Source organism: Erpetoichthys calabaricus, chromosome 12 (genome assembly GCF_900747795.2).
Source record: "Erpetoichthys calabaricus chromosome 12, fErpCal1.3, whole genome shotgun sequence".
In the NCBI taxonomy this organism is placed as follows: Eukaryota; Metazoa; Chordata; class Cladistia; order Polypteriformes; family Polypteridae; genus Erpetoichthys; species Erpetoichthys calabaricus.
Genome location: NC_041405.2, coordinates 133,461,266 through 133,475,494, shown reverse-complemented (window position 1 = coordinate 133,475,494; position 14,229 = coordinate 133,461,266). Strand labels below are relative to the sequence as shown.

The following is a 14,229-nucleotide window of genomic DNA, read 5'->3' as shown; positions in this document are numbered from 1 at the left end:
ACACAGCATTGAGTGTGCAGCAGTTTCTCTTGAAAAATGGGATGACAACGGTTTCTCACCCCCACTACTCCCTGGACCTTGTGCCCTGCGATTTTTTCTTATTTCCAAGAATGAAGAGGGTCCTTAAAGAACAGCATTTTTAGGATGCGGAGGAGGTCAATAAGCATATGATGGAGGCACTGAAGACTATCACTTTGCAAGAGCTTCAGAACAGTTTTAAACAATGGAAAAAGTGGTGGGATAAGTGTATTGTGTCTCAGGGAGAGTATTTTGAGGGTGATTCAATTTTGGAAATGCTCTAAGAAATATACAATTTAAAAAAAATTCTCATTATTTTTGGGTCCCCCCTTGTACTCCTGATACCTTCTTCCATTTGTTCCATGCACATTGTATTCTATAGGTTATCTTTCCATCTACTGTATTTTTCCATCTTTGGTTACCACTGATCCTACATATTTAAATGTGTATATTCCCTGAAGGCTAACTTCTGAATCCAGATCACCTTTAAACCTCATATATTGTCTTATTCCTATTTATCTTCAACCCAGCACTTTCCAAAGCCCTTCTCCATTCTTCCCACTTCCTCTCCATATCCTATTTTGTGCTGCTACACAACACAGTGTCATCAGGAAAAAGCATGCACCAGGGGGACTGGTCTTTTATCTGAAGTTACATCAAACCTCGTGATGTTCAGCATGAAGCACTCAGGTCATTAAAAAATTATAATTTGCCTCAGAACTCCTAAAATCCCATTTAAAATGCAGACTTTCCAAATACCTGAGGCTTCGCACTCCCATTATTTCCTCTCACCCATCCAAAAGGCAGAGTTTGCCACCCTCATATCCTAACTCCCTTAAGCCCAAATCATTTTGCAAAACTCTATACAAGCTTCTGTGGCAGCTGAAACCACATTTGTCATCTGAAGGCTGTGTACTCACCTTCAAACCTGCAGGGGGCACCGTATCTTCCTCGTCATCTATACCCACCACCACTTCGCAACGGTAGATTCCGCTGTCTGAGGTGTGCAGGTTAGTGAGGGCCATGGTGGCGTTGTATCGGTTATCTGGGTAGCCAGGCAGAGTGACTCGATCCTGGAAGTCCTTTTTGACTTTGATGACATTATCCTTGGCCACGAGCACAGAGATCTCCTTTTTGACCCCTCCTTCTGAAACTATCTTGGTCCACTTGATGCGCGGTGGCTCTCGTGAGGGGCTTGGCCGTAAAGTGAAGATGCACGGAAGGAAAGTGGTCTCTGCAAGGCCTGCGTGCACCGTCTGGTGTGTCACTCTTTTCATGTTGACCAGTTTCACTCCTCCTGTATTACCTAATGGATAAAATAGAGGAAAGTAAACATCCATCCACCATTGGGAATAATCATGAGAGACTAAGAGGAGGTGTAATGGTAAAGACACAAAGTGGAAAATCATAGCACAGCATAGCTTACTATCTCTGCCATGTTCTAAATGTAAACACTCCTGAATTCACAACAACAACAACAACAATAATAATAATAATAGTAATAATTATCAATCACATAGTTTCTGGATGCCATTCACTGACCTTGAATTAATATCTTATTGGCACTTATGTGCAATGTCACTGGGTGTTGTGCCAACAGCTAGGTGTTTTGACAGTTGACAAGTAGAGTGGTACGAGTATATAAAAGACATGGTCATTGAAAATGGAGACTGATTCGTCAAGTAGGGCAAGATCATTCCCACAGCCCATACCATAACCTCCAATAGGCTGGATATTGTGTTGAATGACAAGAAGAGCAAGTTGTGCTTCTTCGATGTGACAATTCTGAATGACAACAACATTCTGAGCAAGAAGGCCGAGCAGATCTAGTTCAAGTATAAAGACCTTGAGATCAAAGTTAGACGCATGTGGAAGACAAGGGCAAGAGTGGCTCTAGTAGCTGTAGGCATAATGGGAACCACCAAGGCCACGAACTCCTGTGTAGAGTCAGGGTGGAAGAGCTTCAGAAGGTCGCACTCCTCAACACGGCTTCCATTTTTAGCAGATCAATGAGCTGAGTTCAAAGCCTGAGAAGTCTTACTGACCCCTGGTGAATGCACCTGTGTGCTTCAGTGGGCTGAGAGGACGGCGGTAATAATAATAATAATAATAATAATAATAATAATAATAATAATAATAATAAAAAATACATTTACATAGTGCTTTTCTAGTTACTCAAAGCACTTTATATAGACAGCGGGGAGCCACTTCATCTGCCACCAATGTGTAGCATCCACCTAAGTCAGAGGTGTCCAGCTCTGGTCCTGGCTGCCGCAGTGGCTTCAGGTTTTCATTCTACTCCTTTTCCTAATTAGTGACCAGTTTTCACTGCTAATTAACTTAGTTTCCCTTCATTTTAATAGCCCTTTTTTAAAGCTTTAGACTCTGAATTGATTCTTTTCTTCATTTAATTGCAGCCAAACAGAAATGAGAGGTGAAGCGAGCCAACAGATGACCAGCTAAATCTGGGCTGCAAACTCCAACCAATTTCACTCCAGCCAGTTTCTTAATGAGAAGCCGATTCTTGCTGTTAATTAAACCTTTTATTTAACTCCATGGCTTGTTGCTGTTTTCATTCAGCCACAGCAGACATTTCCAAAACTTAATTTTCTGTTTTTTTAACAACACTGTCAAAATGATTTGGTGACCTGAGCAGATCAGCCTTACTGAGACCTTCACCTTTCTTTATTTTCAGATAATATAGTTATCTCATTGGGTGGCACGGTGGCACAGTGGGTAGCGCTGCTGCCTCACAGTTAGGAGACATGGGTTCGCTTCCCGGGTACTCCCTGTGACCCTATGTTCGGATTCAGCGGGTTGGAAAATGGATGGATGGATAGTTAGCTCATCATGTGATGGCTTGTTTTGTGTCTCATTATTGTTTGGCTGCTAATTAAAGAAGAAGAATTAACTAAGGCATCTGAGTCAAGTTAATTAAGACTAAGACAAAAGAATTTAATTAGCAGCAAAAACTGGTCACTAATTAAGAAGATGTTTAGAACGAAAACCTGCAGTCACTGCAGCCCTCCAGTACTGGAATCGGACACCCCTGACCTAGATGGGCAGCCATTCTTGCACCAGTACACTCATCACAGCTAACTATTAGGTGGGGAAGGGGTGAGAAAGACAGTTGGCTAATAAGGGACAGGGGATGATTAGTAGGCTATTACCAGGCTAAGCCATAATGAGAAGTTTACATAGGACATCAGGAGATGGCCTACTCTTTTCAAAAGATGCCCTGGGGACTTTTATGACCACAGTGAGTCAGGATCTCAGTTTTACATTGTGGCCTCCCCAAACTTGACACAGACAGACACAGGCACAAGTCCAGCACAACACATGGCTTTGTTTGGGAAGCTCTTGTCTGTAAGAGTTTCCCACAGCACAAACACAAATACAAATAAACACACAGCAATGTCTTTTTCTTCTTCTTTTTCTTTCTCTCTCTCTCGCTCTGCCTCCACTCCTCCCAGCAAACTTCGTCCTCTTCCTCCTGACTCTGGCTCCCAGAGCTGAGGCAACTTGCTCCTTTTATGCAGTATGTGAGAGTACTCCAGTTTCCCATGAGTGTGGTTCAGAAGCACTTCTGGGTGAGGTGGGAGTCTGACAAAATAAGGCTCAGCAGTCCCTGCAGCCACCCCTGGAGGCACCCACGGAACCCAACAGGGCTGAGTTGGCAAATTCCAAGTCCCATGATGCCCATTGCAACCCAGGATGGCCTTACCATTCAGCAATCCTATGGGGGGATACTGCCCTGTCTCTCCTCGTTTTTTCAAATATGAAGGTGTCCCGGTAGGGTAAGGGTCCTAGCCATCGACCATAACATCTAATCTGAAGGACAGAAGGGCCAAACATTCATTTAATCTTTCTTGAAAGTGCTCATCACTCTTTTAGGATTCATCTGTTCTCAAAAAGGTAAATAACACAGAGAGGAGGCCTGCAGGTTAGCAGGATTCATGTGGGTCAGACAACAATGGGTTAGACAGCAATCTACTGAGATTTGTTGGGTTGACTTCCAAAATACAGAAACCACAAATCATCAGCTGCAAAAGTGTTAAAATTCAGAACACCATTGTTGGGGTGGCATGGTGACACCCCGGTTAGTGGTCTTGCCTCACAGATCCATTATACATACTGGGTTTCTACCCCATGCCCAGAGCTTGTCTGTGTGGTGTTTTTGTGCTCTCCCTGTGTCTATGTGGGGCTTTCAGTGCCTACATCTGTTTTTCTGACTGAGTTTGAGTGTGTGTGAGCTTAAGTGGTTCCTGTTACCCAGTCCATGACTGCTTTCGGCTTTACATCTTACACTCCTGGGAAAGGTTTCAGTCTTTTACTACTGAGAAATGGATTTAAAAAGTTTTAAAATGAATTTTCAGATTCAAACACCATCATCTATGAATATCAGACCTCTGTGGTTAAAGCCGTAGAGACTGCTGATTAAAGAATCCGCTTTAAAAGGAAAACTGCAAATGGTGTAATCTAACCAAATCATATACTCATGAATTATAATGCAGGGCACAGAAAGATGACAAGGATGTGTCAAGCATGTGCACTTAGGGAGCATCTTCAAAGCGCCCAAAAGGAAAGCAATACCACTCCGAGCAGAGAGGGGGCACTGCTATCAGTTCCATCTCCTTTTCAGTCCATAGTTCAGACAACCTAATAGACTCGAGCTGCAGATCTCCAGAGCTCCACTCCATTCAGGAGGCTGTTGCTTTACATTATACGTCAGTGATAACACCTGGGTACACTCTGGTTAAGATTAGGGTTGAGGGTGGGTTTTCTGACTCAAGTCAAGTGAACCACATAACAAAAACCTGCAAACCAATTGGCTGAATTGCTGAGCTGTGGAGGTCTGCAGCAGAGCCCATCTCTGACAACGAGTGACTCAGAATCCACTTCTGCCACAAAGCCCCTCCCCTTCTGAGTCAGCACTGTAAAAAATTCAAAGCCACCAGAAGGGGGCGTTCACTTGAGGACCAGCTATTCAGGTGCAAGAATCGATTTCTTATCTCTTCATGTCATGGACTGGCTGAATGGCAACTGCTTTGCACCAATTTTGTGCATTTTTCTTTGCTCCTTACCCCAACTCTTTTTACATTCCTGGTTTTGTTTTTCAGATCACAGATGCATGGAGCCAAGACATGGCAGGATTAGCTTCCTTGGTAAAAATTTTGATCTAACCATGGGTGGAGTTTGACATTTAGGGACAAATTTTTAGTCCCAACTGTACAAATTCAATATTTTCATTGTCAGGTAAATTGCTCGTAATTTAATTTACAATATGAAGTATGTCTCATTTCTGTTAACACATTTAAAGGTTTGAAATTACAAAAAAAAAGCAGAAGTGCCAATTAGAATTTTTAAATGACAGAAAAAGCTGCTTTTTTAAGTTTGTCTATGTATTTTAATTGTGGCAAAATAAACATTTTTATTTTATGAAGCTGGAAAATGTACACATAGTGTGACATTCGAGTGCAACTCAGTTAACAAATGTGAAAGGTGGACCGTTCTTGGTTAATCAGTTGCTTCATCAAAGAGACAAGTATGTGAATTTCCCCTTGGGATTAATAAAGTACCTATCTATCTATCTATCTATCTATCTATCTATCTATCTATCTATCTATCTATCTATCTATCTATCTATCTATCTATCTATCTATCTATCTATCTATTTTTGTTTTTTTTATTTAATATTTTGACATGGGTGAGTGTGGAATGTGGTGGAGATTTGCTCAGACCACCACACCGCTGTTTGTACAGGCAGGTATGAGTGCCAGGCACACACACACTACTGCTTCAATCTCTTGTCCTGAATCGCACTGTTTTGCTGACAAAAGCGGCTATTGGAAGTTGAAATGCACACGTGTGCATGGGCGCCTCATCAAGGGGCCTGACTAAATGTGTTCTTACGCCGGATCAAGGGTCGGCAGTGTGCACTAACACCTTTAATCCTTCCTCTGCAGATCCTCAGAAGGAAAACTTGCCTAACCTCACTTCTGGTTCCTCCACTGACCCCACTTTCAGGTACAGGCCAACAGACCTCCCATCTGGTCCCGCTCCTGACCTCACTTCCGGGTGCAGCACACAAGACCTGCCTCTTCCTCTCTGCCAGCTATAAAGCCACCATACCCTCTGTATCAAATCAGTCTTGCCTTAGACCAGCGTTTCTCAACTTCTAAGTATTTGCGACCCGAGTTTTCATAACAGTTTTAATCGCGCCCCCCTAACGCTTTTTTGAAAGGAGCCCACTAATACCACTTTGTTCTTTTTTAATTAATGATATATCATAGATGCATATTTTATTATACCTACTTAACTTTTATCGACATTTATCTAACTCTATATTTATTTTTCTCGTATCAGAATGTAGTTTAAGTTCATTTGTTTTGGTTTCAATAGATGTATTTTTCATATTTTCGATTCTTGTTTGCTTTTTTTCACATCTTCGCGCCCCCCTTTTTGTTGCTTCGCGCCCCCCTAGGGGGGCCCGCCCCACAGTTTGAGAACCACTGCCTTAGACTCAGTCTATGAAGATCACTCTGGCTCTGTATTATTGCCTAAAAATGTTGTTAATTTTCTCAAGCTTACGGGGTGGATCCCCAGACCTATTCCTTGCCTTGTTGTTGTCTCATTACAACATCTAAAAGAGCAAACTATTAGAGACAAAATATACAAGTCAAGCAAAATCTGCACATGAAAATTGTGTACAATATTTCTATACCTGTTTTAAGGATAGGCAACATGCAAGAGAGAGATGCTTTGGGAAGAACACATAATGGTAGCCACTGATCCATCCACCCTGTAAATCCAGGGCAGGGGGCAGCTGGAGCCTATCCCAGCAAGCAATGTGAGCAGGCAGGAATGACAGGGCACCACTTCATTGCAGGGTGAACACACACACATCACAGGACAATTTAGCATTCCCAGTTCACCTAACCTGCAGCTCTTTGGACTGTGGGAGCAAACCGGAGCAAACCCACGTGGACCCAGATGCAAACTCCATGCAGGAAGCACTCGAGGTCTGACCCCCGGAGTCCTTACTACAAGACATCAGCACTACTACTGCATCACCATGTATCTAATCCGTTGATAATTAAACATATTTACATTAACTGTGCTCTTACCCTTTATTTAAGATTTATTTCAGTAACCTAGTAAACCCACTTGGGGGTCACTCTTGGACACCCCTTAAATTCCACCAATGGGTCTAACAATATTAGTGCACCTGGCCACAAAGCATGCCTCTGTCATTTGGACTCCCTGAGCCACCTCGCACAATGATTTTTAAAGATGCAGAACATATGTGGGTGGGTGGGGGGGGGGGGCATAAGGGGGGGGGGGTCTGAAACATGATCAAACTCCAAAGAGTAAAGTTGCAAAATAAAGCAATCTGACAGGAATAGCCTCCCCACAACCTAAAGGAAGATTTTTAAAGAATCAGGTTATCGCAGATTAGATTACCGACAACAAAACGCTCATGTTATCTAATTTCAGTGAGTTAACTTTCAGACAGACATGATGAGTTAAGTTAATTTTGCACCAAAACGTGACAAAGGAGAAGTCAAAGGGTAAATGTGCTCTAATTTCAGAAACAGGCAGGAGAAGATTATGAGGTGATAGGACTAGGAGGTCTTGGATTTGACGAGGCTACTGAAGACAAAATTGGACCATATGGAAGACTTTATGACTCATAAAACTGAAATATTGACAAGACTGCTGTGAGTTTGGTGTAGGAGAAGAAGACCGGGCCGTCTTAACAGAATCATAGGCGGCCCGGGCAAAGTAATGCACTGGAGACCCTTTTTTGATAGCAAAACAGAAACACACATCGGCATCAGAAACATCATGGACCCCTATGCTCCTGCAGCCCCCGGCCATTGTGTCCATACATTAAGATGGTCCTGCCTACAGAACAGTTTTTAAAAGGAGGACCAGCACACCAACATCAGTAGTGCAGCTGAATTTAAAGTATGCAGCTGTCTAGTTGTATAATGGCAGACATGGCTGTCATTAACTAACCTGTTCAGCGCCAGTTTAAACGGGTGATCAAATCCAATGAAATAAATGAAATTAATTGCTGAAATGATATTCTGCATCATTTACATTACACAATTAATGCTCATTGTAAGTTGAATTCACATTAGCATCAGATTGTTATTGCACTCAATTATAGATTTAATTATGAATGCTAAATAAAACATTCAAAGGTGCACTGTAATAAAAAATAAACCACATTTAATTTCATTTATACTTTGTTTCTATCAGACAACATGCATGGTTTATTTTCCTCATTAGTACAATATTCCACTGTGTTAGTTCTAATCTCCTATTTGGGTATTTAGGCATATTTATTATAAAAACATTTTCTTGTCATTCAATATATAGTGCTAGTGCAGTGAAAAAGTATTTGCCCCCTTCTCGATTTCTTGTAGTTTTGATTATTTGACACATTTAGCATAACACAAAAAACAACCTGAGTAAACAAACACCTAGTTCTTAAAATTATCATATGATGCATTGAAGGAAAAAGGTTTAAAAAAACCTATATCACTAATGTGAAAAAGTAATTGCCCCCCCTACCAAATTTCAATACTTAGCTGTAACAACTGTAAACAAACACTTCCAGTTACAGGGAATCAGTATTTTGAATTGTGGTGGGGACATTTTGGCCTACTCAAGTCAATTGCCTGTATTGTCATACCATTCATATACCGTATTGCAGCATACAGTGGGATGAAATAACATTCTGCAGGGCCGCAGTGCAAAATATACCTAAACACAGGACAAGTGCAAGACAGGCAAAGAACTGTGCTAAACTACAATAGATAAATAAAGCATTAACAAAATAATTAGTAATAATTTGAAATAGATAGTAAAAAATAAATTATTATTAAACAATAACAGTAAAACTAAAAATAAAAGACAACACTAGTGACAAGTGCAATAAAGTGCAACATCATTTTGCTACTAGGGGCAGATCTTCCCTACAGAGTTATTTTAATTCAGCCACATTTAGGGGTTTGTGACTATAAACTTCCCATTTAAGGTCCTGCCATAACCTCTCAATGGGGTTCAAGTCAGGAATTTGACAAGGCCAATTCATTTATTTTTATTTTAGCCTTTCAGAGTTGGGCTTGCTCTTGTGTTTCAGGTTCCTTTTCCTGCTGCATAACCCAATTGTGTTTGAGCTTCATTCAGATCACAGGCTGATGACCAGACATTCAGTTCTTTCTGTTAGAGAGCTGAATTCGTGCTCCCCTCAATGATGGCAACTCGTCCAGGCCCTGAAGTAGAAAAACATTTTCACACCACCACCGCCATGTTTGACTGTTGTGCATGTTAGGGTTCGCTGTTGCCCCTTTAAACCCAACAGTCAGACGCGCAGGACACAAGTTAAAAGCACCAAGAAGTATTTTTAATTCTTCACTTCTTTGAATAGTGCCTGTAAGCACCACAACCACCAATAAACAAACAAATACTAAGCACAATAATTTTAAATCTCTCCTCCACACCTCCCAGCAAGCGTTGTCCACCTGTCTTCCAACTCTGGCACGCTTTCTGGGTCTTCAGCAGTCTTTTATATAGTACTCGACCCGGAAGTGCTTCTGTTCCTTCAATTCACATGACTTGCTAGCACTTCCAGTTCAGAAGGAGAACTCAAGTTTTCTTCGGCCCGGAAGTACGTTTGGGCTTTCATCCCTGTGACTGGGTAGTACCTCCGGTCTACAAGAGAACCACGACTCCCCCGGTCCTTCCACAGCACCCCCTGGCAGCACCCATGGCACCCAACAGGGCTGAGATAACAAACTCCAAGTCCTAGAATGCCCTGTGGGAATCTGGGAGCTGCCATCTAGCATCTTGGGGGAAGCAGTGTCTTACAAAAGCTGCCTTCCTGCGTCCTTTCATCTCAGGGGCGGTCTGGCTGGGTTGAACTGCCTGTTGTTTCTTACACTGTGCACATGATATTCTTATTGTGGAAAGATGTGTGAGTTATATGCCAGATTTAAGGGGACCACTGTATTCCAAAATGTTCCACTTTTGACTTGTCATTCCACAGAACATTATCCTAAAAACTTTTGAGGGCAATCAAGGATTTTTTTTGATAAATGTTAGTCACGCCTTTATGTTCCTCTTGCTTAGCAGTGGTTTTTTGCCTTGCAACTCTTCCATGGATACCATTTTTGCCCAGTGTCTTTCTAATGGTGGAATTATGAACATTGCTATTAACTGAGCCGAGAGAGGCCTGTAGTTCTTTTGATGTTTGTTGTTGACTTCCCAGATGAGTTTTCCATGCACTCTTGTAGGCGTTTTGCTAGGCCGGCCACTTCGGGGCAGATTTACCACTGTTCCACGTTTTCCCCATTTGGAGATGATGGATCTCACGGTAGTCCTCTGGAGTGCCAGGGTTTTAGAAATTGCTTTGTAACCTTTTCCTGACTGATATATTTAAGTAATTTTCTTTCTCACATTTTTCAGAATTTCATTTAATCGAGGCATGATGTGCTGCTTGTTGAGACCTTCAAGATTTCAAGATTTTCAAGATTTAAAAATTTTAAGATTCTTTATTTGTCACATGCATAGTTATACAGGACAACACACAGTGAAATGCATCCTGATCCGCTTATCATAACTGTGCAAAGTTAGAAGAATGTCAGTTAGATTAACAAAAAGTCCTAGATTGAAAGATAATAATATAATAGGACATAAATTAATAAGTAAAATTAAGTGAAATAAAGTAGAATTAAGTATTAAATTGCAATAGTGCAGTGATTATTGTGCAAAACCAATGTTAGACAGGAGCATAGACCAATTTCCAAAACAAGGTAAGGGTAGACGTCATGGTACAATTACAGTCCAGTCTAAGTATATGGAGGGTCATGGATGAGATGGTATGTTCTGATTTAAATCTTATGGCTTGAGGATAAAAACTCCTTGTGAGTCTCTCTGTCCTGGCCAGGATGCTACAAAAACCTTTTGCCTGATTTTAACAGATGAAACAGGCTATTGCTGAGATGAGATGAGTTTTTGATAATCCTGACCAGCTCTGGTCCTGCATCTTCTGTGTAAATGTCCTGCATAGATGGTAGAACTGACCTGCAGCAGTGTTCTGCTGCATGGATTGCTCTCTGTAGAGCTTTATGGTCCTGAACACAGCAGTTTCCAAACCAGGATGTAATGTTCTGTGTCAGGATACTTTCCACAGCGCCAGAGTAGAAAGTCTTTAGAATCCCTGAAGAGACCCCAAACTTCCTAAGCTGTCTGAGATGGTAGAGTCTCTGCTTTGCCCTTTTGGTGTGAACTTGGATGTGTTCAGACCATGTTAGGTCCTCAGAGATGTGAACCCCCAGGTATTTAAAACTGTTGACCCTTTCCACTGGAGTCTCGTTAATGATGAGGGGTTTATAGTCCCGCTGCTGTCTCCTGCTGAAGTCCACCACCAGCTACTTGGTTTTGCTGATGTTGAGCTGGAGGCAATTTTCCTGATACCACAATGTCAGGTTTGCAACTTTATCCATGTAGGCCGTCTCATCGTTGTTCGCAATGAAGTCCAGTACCACCTGCAAACTTCATGATAGTGTGGGAGGAATATGTGGCCGTGCAGTCATCGGTGTAGAGGGAGTATAGCAGGGGGCTAAGAACACACCCTTGTGAAGCTCCTGTGTTGATGGTGATGCTGTTGGAAACACAGTTACCAACCCTCACTGCCTGTGTTCTGCCTGTGAGGAATTCCAGCACCCACGCACACAAGTAGTTGTTGAGTCCTATATCCCTCAGTTTCGCAAACAGTCTACAGGGTATTATTTTATTGAATACTTAGCTATAGTCAATGAACAACAATCTCACATAATTCCCCAGTTTCTTGTCCACATGGCTGAGGGTGGTGTGCAGTACGTGGGAAATGGCATCCTCCGTCCATCTGTTAGGACGGTAGGTGAACTGGAGTGGGTCAACAGTGCTTGGGATGGAGGATGAGATGATGTCTTTCGAACACCTTCATGACTACTGATGTCAGTGCAACAGGTCAGTAGTCATTCAGGCACTAGGGCTTACTGTTCTTTTGAACAGGAACTATTGTGGATCTTTTGAAACACATGGGAACCACGAACTAGAGACTCATTAAAGATGGTGGTGAGTACTCCAGCTAGTTGGTCAGCGCAGCAATGCAGCAGGCATCCAGAGATGCTGTCTGGTCCCGTCTCCTTCCTGATGTTTACTTGCTTCAGTGCTGCACACTCATCGCGCTCTGCAATGCTGATGACGTCACCATCCTCCATAGTCAGGCAGTAGTTAGCGCAAACTGCGTAACCAGCCTCAAAACAGGCGTAAAACGCGTTGAGTTCATTAGCAAGTGCAAATGCAGAGTCTGCACTTACCGTTGTGTGAGATTTTTCATTGTAGTCCGCGATGGTACGCAGTCCATGCCACATACGCCGTATGTTGCCCTGTTGAAAGTGCAGCTCTACTCGTTCCTGATACCTATGTTTGGTGTCTTTCACCACGCTTTGTAGGTGCTCAAATCGCCAGTGGTGAGTCCAGCATTATAAACAGCGGTTCAAGCATTTACTGCTGTGCGGATCGATCTGTCAACCCACGGTTTCTGGTTGGGAAAAGATTTAACTCTTGCCGTGGGGACAACTTCATCAGCAAGCAAACTAACAAAGCTAACTACTGCTTCCACAAACTCGTTGATGTCATCTGCGCATGTTCAGAACATGTCCCAGTCTACATTATTGAGCACGTCCTGCAGCATTGCTTCTGATTGGGAAAACCAGTGCTTCACCTTCCTCGTGACCAGAGCTTCATGAATGAAACTTTGCTTATATTCTGGCATGAAGAGAATGGCGTTATGGTCAGACTTTCAAAATGCTGGATGTGAAACAGCTTTGTAGCCCTGCTTGTACAGGGTGAAGCAGTGATCCAGAGTTCTGTCATACACAGAACATTGTGGAGTTCAGACAAAGCCGTGCCTGTGTCCGCATGGGGTGGGATGTAGACCGAGGTAAACTCATGAGGCAGATAGTGAGGATGACATTTAACGATTAAATACTCCAGGTGAGGCAAGCAGTAGCCGGAGAGAATGGAAGCACTCCTGGCATCGCACCATTTGTTATTAGTCATAAAGCAGACTCCACCACCTTTAGCTTTGTTAGACTCCACCGTTCTGTTCATGCGAAACACAGAGAACGAATTCCGATGGTGTTACGGCTTTGTCTGGCTCTATGGGGGTCAGCCATGTCTCCGTAAAGCAGAAAATGTTACAATCCCTCATATCATGTTGGAAGGTAACTCTTGCTCTCAGGTCATCCAGCTTGTTCTCCAGTGACTGAACATTAGCCAGCAGGATGCTAGGCAGTGGTGGGCAATGTGCTTGTTGTCTCAGTCTGTTTCGGACACCGCCATGTTTTCCACACTGTTTCTTTGTTCTTTGCCGCTGGTCAGCGTTGCGTCTATTGTTGTCGTCCGGGTTGAGGGGTATCTCAGCCGGCCATAACAGATGGGGCTTCCAATTTCCAAAAGTGTTCTGCTGTCATAAATTACTAAACCCAATGTTGTCTGTGATTGAAGAAATAATAAATCAAGGAAATAAACTAAAAAAACGCACAGTCTAGACGGAGCGGTCCGGAAGGCGTCTGAACATGGCCTCACCATTCCCAACTTTAGATAACATCAAATTACTGGAAAGGTTCTGTTGAAGTGATGTTTAGCTTAAATGGCACTGGCAACAACTGAGCCTGGTGGGGTGTTTTAGTCTAATTGAATTAAAATTTGGCTCATTGATTGATGGAGTGATTACTTTTTCACACTGGTGATACAGATGTTGGTGAAATTATTTCCCTGCAATAAATCAAACGATTGTTTAAAAAATGAGCATTGTGTTTACTCAGGTTGTCTTTTGTATGGTATGGAATTTAATTGTTGATGAGAAACAATCGAACAAGCAACAATACAGGAAATCTGGAAGGGGGCAAATATTTTTTCACAGCACAGTAAATGTATGCAAAATGGAACAAGCTCACGGAATCACGGGATGTTAAAAAACTAACCTGCTTACTAATAGTTAATCTACAATATAGAATAAGCAAGAACGTTAACACAAATAAGAATACTGAACAAGTAGAAAATGTAAAACACAAAGAAATTATTTAGTGTAGAAAAAGGCAATCTATTAACAGAAAAATGTATAATTCTACTAATCATGCTGTTAAT

At 42.2% G+C, this 14,229-nt stretch overlaps 1 protein-coding gene across 1 annotated transcript in view; it reads right to left on the bottom strand.

The window, feature by feature from the left end:
* ncanb (neurocan b) overlaps positions 1-14,229 on the bottom strand; it is a 166,016-nt gene that overhangs the window by 94,978 nt on the left and 56,809 nt on the right. Inside the window, 1 exon segment of the mRNA XM_051934684.1 lies at positions 947-1,324. Within this exon segment, the coding sequence (XP_051790644.1) occupies positions 947-1,324 (378 nt within the window).